General features: G+C 42.4%; 1 protein-coding gene across 1 annotated transcript; it reads left to right on the top strand.

The window, feature by feature from the left end:
• LOC8079387 (outer envelope pore protein 16-3, chloroplastic/mitochondrial) lies at positions 3,004-6,089 on the top strand. Its single transcript, XM_002454341.2, has 3 exons — positions 3,004-3,178; positions 3,356-3,678; positions 5,631-6,089. Exons 2-3 carry the CDS (start codon positions 3,375-3,377, stop codon positions 5,771-5,773), a joined length of 447 nt encoding a protein of 148 aa, XP_002454386.1. The 5' UTR covers positions 3,004-3,178; positions 3,356-3,374; the 3' UTR covers positions 5,774-6,089.

Below are 7,163 nucleotides of genomic sequence, written 5' to 3'. Positions count from 1 at the left end.
CAGCCACGGACCGGCCACTAGGGCTCGGTAGAGCGTAAACAAGTGGGACAGGGAGGTTCGGGGAAGGTTGATAAGTACGGTGCTCACGTTGCAAGGCCCGAGGAGGTAACCGAGGTTGTTGGCGACGGAGGCGGTGTCGTTGGGCGGGCGCTCTGGCTCGGCGGCGTTATTCCGGTGAACCTGCTCGTGTCCAAGGAAAAGTAGCAAGCGCATGAGCATTAGAGTGACAAGGAGAGGTAGGAACACCAGCTAGAATGGCGTGAAAACTTCGAGAACGGCTTGGCCACGGAGAGGGCTCACGGCGGCGGTCTCGGTCGGAGTTGGAGAAGAACAGGGATGTTCCGGTGCTTGAGTGGGTTATGGAGTGAGCTTGGGGGTGCGCTGGGTTCGCAAAGAGGTGGCGAACATCGTGGACAGCTCAATTTGGTTTGAGAGGAAACGAGCACGATGAATTTCTAGGATAAAGGCGTCGGGTTCCTTCGGCCGTGGACGGTGAAAACGAGCGGCGTCGTCCACGTTGGTGCTCAAGTGGAGGGAGGAGCGAGCCCAGGGCGTCCACGTTGCCTGGCGACTCTGGCAGCCAAGCAGCTGCGTGCCCTCACGCACGCAGACGGCGCTGCGCGGGCGGCGGCCGCGCTGGACAGGGCGCCGAGATGCACACCGGGCTACTGTAGACGTCCATATCCTCCCCATTCTGTCCCTTTGCAAAAATCGGCCAAAGTTTGAACTAAAGCCAAATTTTCACCAAAACAAAAGTTGAGCAAAAATTTGTGAGCTACAAAACATGTTTTGGCGACCAAAGCCAATTTTGAGTACAAACTAGTGAATTTGCCAAAACAGTTTTGAAGTTCAAACTCAATTCAAGGAAATTCAAATTTTTGAATTGGGGACAAGACAGGGTTTCCAAAATTACTTTTGATTTTGCATAACAACTTGAAAAACTCTCAACATGAAAGTTGTTCAACTTTTTGAGCTCTACAACTTTCATGTTGGTCACTTTTCAAAATTCCAAATAGATTTTGAATTGGAGATACAAATTGGAAAAGGGGACACTTTCTAGAAATCTGTATTTTCAAAATTACTTTGAATTTTGTATTGAAACTTCAAAAACTCAAAACACCAAAGTTGTACATATTGACAAGATCTACAACTTTTCTTTTGAACTCAACTTCAAATTTTGTTTGGTTTTTGAATTGCACAAAAAGGGGCAAATCTAGGGTTTTAAAATTAGGGTTTTTCCCCCTTAAGCTCTCGGAAAACTTTCACCCAAGGGTTTTAAACTTAAACATACCTTATCCACTAAGCACAAGCATAAAATTTAAACTTGTTTTTATTGAATGCATATCCAGGTTATCAACTCAGATGAAATGCTGGTGCATATGATGACATGTCACGTTTTAGTTTGCTTAACACCAGAGTGTTACACGCGACCCCTTTCCCACCACGCGGGTGCTGCCCCGATACGCCAAGAGCTCTCAATCCTTTGCGTCCTGGCCTCTGTGTGGGAAATGTGAGGAATAAAGATTTTACCAATGACGAGTGGATCCCACATATCATTGTCTGCCAATTTAGATTTAGGGGCCTTCATTGGGTGGTGTTGTTGGAGTTAGAAGTAAATTTTTTGGACACCTCAATGTAGGGGGAGCAGACAAATAAAAAGTAGGGGCTCTGTTTTTAGGGGCTACTGCTAGGAGTTGCTCTAATGCAAAGGTCTAAGGGAGAGAAAAAACTATAGAAGTGGTTAGGGTAATTTAGGAAAAATATGGGATTCCTAACGCAAGGTGCCCTCCAACAAATATGCTCCTAGCATTTTTTAGCAACTTGGGAAACTCTTTGGTTTACCAAGTGCTTTTTTAGAAATTATTAGAGATGCTCTGAGTTAATTGCGCAAATTAGTTGATTAGTTGAATTTGGATTTTTTGGGAGCAAATTAGTTGAATTTGGATATACAGTGTTTTTAGGAAGATGGATGAACTAGACTGCTACGGATTCGCTGTTGAGCATCTCTTAACAGTTTTGTATTTTTTGTTTGCCATTTGTTGTAGTTTGCCAACTCCCAAAACGATATGACAAGTGAAAAAAAGGTCATCTTCAAGTGTTTGACATAATTGACTTGGCAAAAACCAAAATTGTGAACCCAACCGTGTCTGTCGTGACTTTTCTTCTGCGCCGTATCTGGTCCCGCGCGTTTCTTCTTCGCGGCATTTTCTCATTATCGCGCCGCCAGTTCGCGAGCATCCAGGATCATATATGGAGTACCTTGCGATGTCTTGCGGCACAGAAGGGCGCACGCGATCGACTTCGCCAAAGAACGACGGCGCGGAGGAGGAAGTTTATGTCGCGACGAAGTACCAACTATATACGGCGCGAAGAGTCCCACACGTGGATTTTTTTATTTTTAGCCCAAATTTGAAACCCCGTTTTAGAATTTTTTTTCAAAAGTAGCCCGTTTGGCCTCGCCACCATGCATGGCGTGGCAAATGAACAGTACTCTGCCATGCATGGCGGCGGGGTACAACTACCACGTGGCATGCAGCATCAGACCCCTGTTGACGTGTACCCCGCCATGACCCATGGCGGGTTAGGTGTTCCCCGCGCCCCATCATGGCCGCGGGTCACTTGGCAAACGCCTAACTGCGGGAGGAGCGCTTGATCGGCGTTTGCCAAATGGCCCGCGGCCTTGTATTTATGCCAAGTTTCCTCTCTCAATTGCCAAATTGCTCAAATTGCAAAATACAAATACAAAACTGTTGGATATCTCATTTCGATAATTTTGACAAATTACAAAAATGCAAACCTCAAATGCAAAAAACAGTCGGAGATGCTCGTTTTTTTTTTTAAGAATCCGCTGCTTTGCATTTGCATCTGAATTCCTTATTAACGTGATCCTTTTGTAAGGCCCATGTAGACAGACGAGGCTTTTCCGCAGCAGCGAAGCAGCCCACCCCCCAACCAGGCCCGGAACCCCGCACCAACGCCGCCTCGGCCGGGCTCCCCACTCCTACAGCGCTGCTCCTCCTCCTACCAGTGTCTCCCAAGTCCCAACGACGCGAACGCGATTGGCGATTCCATTTCCACCCCGAGACCTCCAGCCGTCCGTCCCCTGAACCCTCAACCTTCGCCGCCCCCGCCTCGGCACTCGGCGGCCGCCGGCACGCACCGCGGAGTCTCGAGACAGGTAAACCCACTCCCCTCTCCGCTCATCTCCTCCCCCCAACACGGGGGCAGCCTCACCCCCACCTAGACCAAACGCACGCTGCCACTAGATCCCGATCTCTCCTGCCAAGCGCCGAGGGTTGGGGCTCGCCGGATCCCGAGTCACGTGCGGCTTTGATACGCTGCACCTTCCGTGCAGGAACCGGAGGAGCGAAGCGATGGAGGAGGACTCGCCGCTGACGAAGACGGTGAAGGGCGCGGTGACGGGGCTCGCCGCGGGGACCATCTGGGGCACCGTCGTCGCCACCTGGTACGACGTGCCCCGGGTGGAGCGCCACGTCGCGCTCCCGGGCCTCATCCGAACGCTCAAGATGTGCGGCACCTACGGGGCCACCTTCGCCACCATCGGAGGCCTCTACATCGGCGTCGAGCAGCTCGTGCAGAGCCAGCGCAAGAAGCGCGACTTCGTCAACGGGGCCGTCGGCGCGTTCGTCGCCGGAGCCTCTGTCTGCGGTTACAGAGGTTAGAAACTCGAATGTTTTTAACAAATGCACCTTGGAAGCCTTGGCTTTAGTTTCTGTCACTTCTGATGCCTTAAATTTCTTACCTATTTTGATACTGGCATGCATACATGTAGAGGTTAACTGGGAATTGGGATTGTTACTTAATGCCATATATTTGAGTATTTGACATAATGTGATGGTATACATCAGCTAGGCTACGGGTGATCGGTATGTCTAATTAGTGACGCTTAAGCTCAAATTAGAAAGAAGGAATAGTACTGGGATATTGGGATCAAATTGATGCATGGTTTAGTTGTATCTTTTTTCTGAGTGACTGGAAATGTTGTTTATTCATGTCACTGAATAGGCATAACTCTTGTAGCAATTAAAAAAAAAACTCTTGTACCATTATACATTGCTTTGGCAATAGTCCCATGAACATCCATAGCTAACAATTGAGGTTAGCTGGCACATTGTGTCTGTGTAGATCAGTGCACTATACGACTGCACAGTGTTAATAGTTACTTACAATCTTATGCACTTCCAGAGCATCTGATTTTCTTTTGTAAGTTGCAAAGAGAAATATGTGATTTGTAAATGATTACCTTGATTGAATAATACTGTTTGGGTGTCTGGAGCATTTTGGATTGGTTCATCCTAAATTTGGATGATGGCATAGTTTGTGCTCCTATATCTATTTGACTTCTGGTGACTACACAGTAAGAGTTATTGTGTGGACAGATACGGGTCAAACAGTTGTTTCACTGTTTCATATAATATTTGCTGTATTGGCACAATTTGTGTTCTCTAGTTTAGAAATGATCGCACTGGACATTATGCTAGAAGTACTGTCATTTGGGCTTAAACAAGTTTCTTCTTCGAGCAATGCGACCTATGATTTAAACTATGCATAACAAGCCCATTAAATTTGTAGAACATCTTGGTATTATGAGATAGGAGTATTACCCCACATATCTATCATACAATAAAAATACGTCATGCTCATTTACTGAGAAACTGATTTTGTATGATATTTATTCACTCCAGTTTGTTCTCACTGGAAACTCTAGTAATATGAGTTACAACTTACAACTGATTTCGTATGATATTTATTCACTCCAATTGGTGGAGATATGATCTTGGTGTACAAAGCACTGTGTGTGGTGGTCAATTAGTGTAACACCATAGCGTTTGCTTGTAACATTAGTTAGGTTTAGTCAGAAATAAAGGCTAATAAGCAATGGTGCCGGCGAGCATCTGCACAGCATTTCATGCATCAAATAAGCAATTTAGCTTTGAACATACTCCATCTGATCGTTAAAACATGGTGTTTAGGACAAGATGTTGGTCAAACCTTAAAACTACAAACATAAGTGACTTCCAAATTATTTAGTTTGGATTTTTGGAAACACATAAGATATATGTGTAGATCTATATCAGAAAATATTTGCAAAATCTCATAAATTTTGATGGATTTTAAGAATACGTTCTAGAAGATATTAACGGTCAAAGATATGCATCAAAGATCATACAGAGTCAAATGTGTAAAGTACTTTTGACCGGAGGGAGTATGTTTCATAGTAACAGTATTGTCATGCTTATGCTTTGATTAGCTCCCTGTTTGTTTTATTGACTGCCAATTGAGCAAACTATCACTAATACACATATCTATTTCTTCAGAAATTAGCAATGCAGTTGCGCTGTCCCATGGATTAGTATATCTGATCAACTGGATGACTGATCCTTAAACACAAGTTTGCATTCCAATGGTTGATGGATAGTTTAGATAAATCTAGCGCAACTTAGATAACTGGTTAATAATTTTCATGTGAACTTTGTTGTTCATTAAAATGGAATGCAAGAAACTGTCAGTTGTGAACAGATTTTAATCTGGACTGTTGTATGTGCTTGTATCTAGTATATTGGCTATCAACTCTGATTTCTGCCTTAATCTGGTTGCCACTTTGGCAGGAAAGAGTATTCAGTCAGCCCTCATCGGAGGCTCCTGCCTGGCCTTCACATCTGCTGTGCTGGACATTGGTGGCAATACGACCAGAGTGGACAACGGCAAAGAGTACTATGCCTACACAACTGAGAAGAAGCCTGCAAATTGATTTTAAGTCTGTGTTTGTAGCAAGCAATCTTGCAAGTCATCAACTCAGGGAATTTGAAGCTGATGTGCAGTTTTATTATCTCAGTTTTGCTGATGCAGTTAGTTCCTAAGCAAATCCATGGCAACTTTATCACTGATGCTTGAGAGGGATGGGAATGATACTCAGAATAAATCTTTGGTTTGCTTTCTTGTGATCGTTGATCACAATAAACGCAGTGGCACGATATACTGTGTAATTGTCTATTTTCCCCTGGTAGAACATGAAATGCTGAAGTTCCTCTTTTGTGATATATAAAGCCTCAGGGTCCTGCATAACATTTAGCATCTTATGGCCATTCATTTATTAATATAAGTAGTTAGTGAAAACATCAAACTATGCGCCATACAAAAATGATATAGAGCGAGGGGAACACTATACCTCTGATTGCTTAAACGGTCGTCTAGTCCGTGTAAACACTGTGCAGTGATATCCTGTCTTTGTTTAATTGTCCATTTCTCCTGTTTAATTGTTGTTTAGTCTGTTTAATTTCAGTCCAAATAATGACCAAATGATAGGTAACAAACTGTTTGTCGTTTACCGACCATTTCGAAGAGCCCAGGTCTTGTAAAGCATATTTGAGCTGCTAGATCAGAGCATTTGAACCTTGGTGAATCAGTTTAAGCGAAGTAGGCGCCTTAAGGCTACAGGGGCTCACGGAAAGCCTCCTTCAAATCTACTGCATTTATTTTGTTATTTTGTATTGATCTAAGCTAAATTTGTATGACATTGAAAAACTTATAAAAAGATATATTAACTTCTACTCGCTCTATCCCAAATTATAAGTCATTACAAAATTCTTGAAAAGTCAAATCATATCAAGTTTGATCAAATTTATAGGATAAGATAATAATATTTATGATACTATTAATAGGTTGTTTATTAATTATTTTTTATAGTATATCTATTTGATGTCATAAATCTTTGTAATTCTTTCTGTAATTTTGGTCAAATAGACTTTGACTCAAAGATTCTTGGAACGACTATAATTTAAGATGGACAGAGTATTAAAATATAGCCTTTTTTTGTTCTAAGTAAAATTTTATTAAAATATAACCTTTAATTAAAAATATATATTAACTTCCCTTAAAATATATTTCATAATGCATAATTTTGTTTGATATCGTATACGTTTGTACAATTTTCTAAAAAGATGGTCAAAACTGAGTTTTGAGTTAGAATAAAACTAAAATAACTTACAATTTGAAATGGATTATGTTAGACAAATTATAAATCATTATGTCTTTTCTAGGTTCATTCTTTCTCTATGTCTAGATACATAATTAAAGTTATATATCTGGAAAAACCAGAATGACTTATATTTTGAATAAAGGGGTAAGTTACTAACCTCACT

Source organism: Sorghum bicolor, chromosome 4 (genome assembly GCF_000003195.3).
Source record: "Sorghum bicolor cultivar BTx623 chromosome 4, Sorghum_bicolor_NCBIv3, whole genome shotgun sequence".
Classification (NCBI taxonomy): Eukaryota; Viridiplantae; Streptophyta; class Magnoliopsida; order Poales; family Poaceae; genus Sorghum; species Sorghum bicolor.
Note: the sequence above shows the minus strand (reverse complement) of the source record. Positions and strands in the feature narration are given on the sequence as shown.

Coding starts and splice junctions, on each gene's coding strand:
- LOC8079387 (XM_002454341.2), top strand. CDS start 3,375: ATGGAGGAGGACTCGCCGCTGACGAAGACGGTGAAGGGCGCGGTGACG. Junction 3,679..5,630: donor CTCTGTCTGCGGTTACAGAG/GTTAGAAACTCG, acceptor CCACTTTGGCAG/GAAAGAGTATTCAGTCAGCC.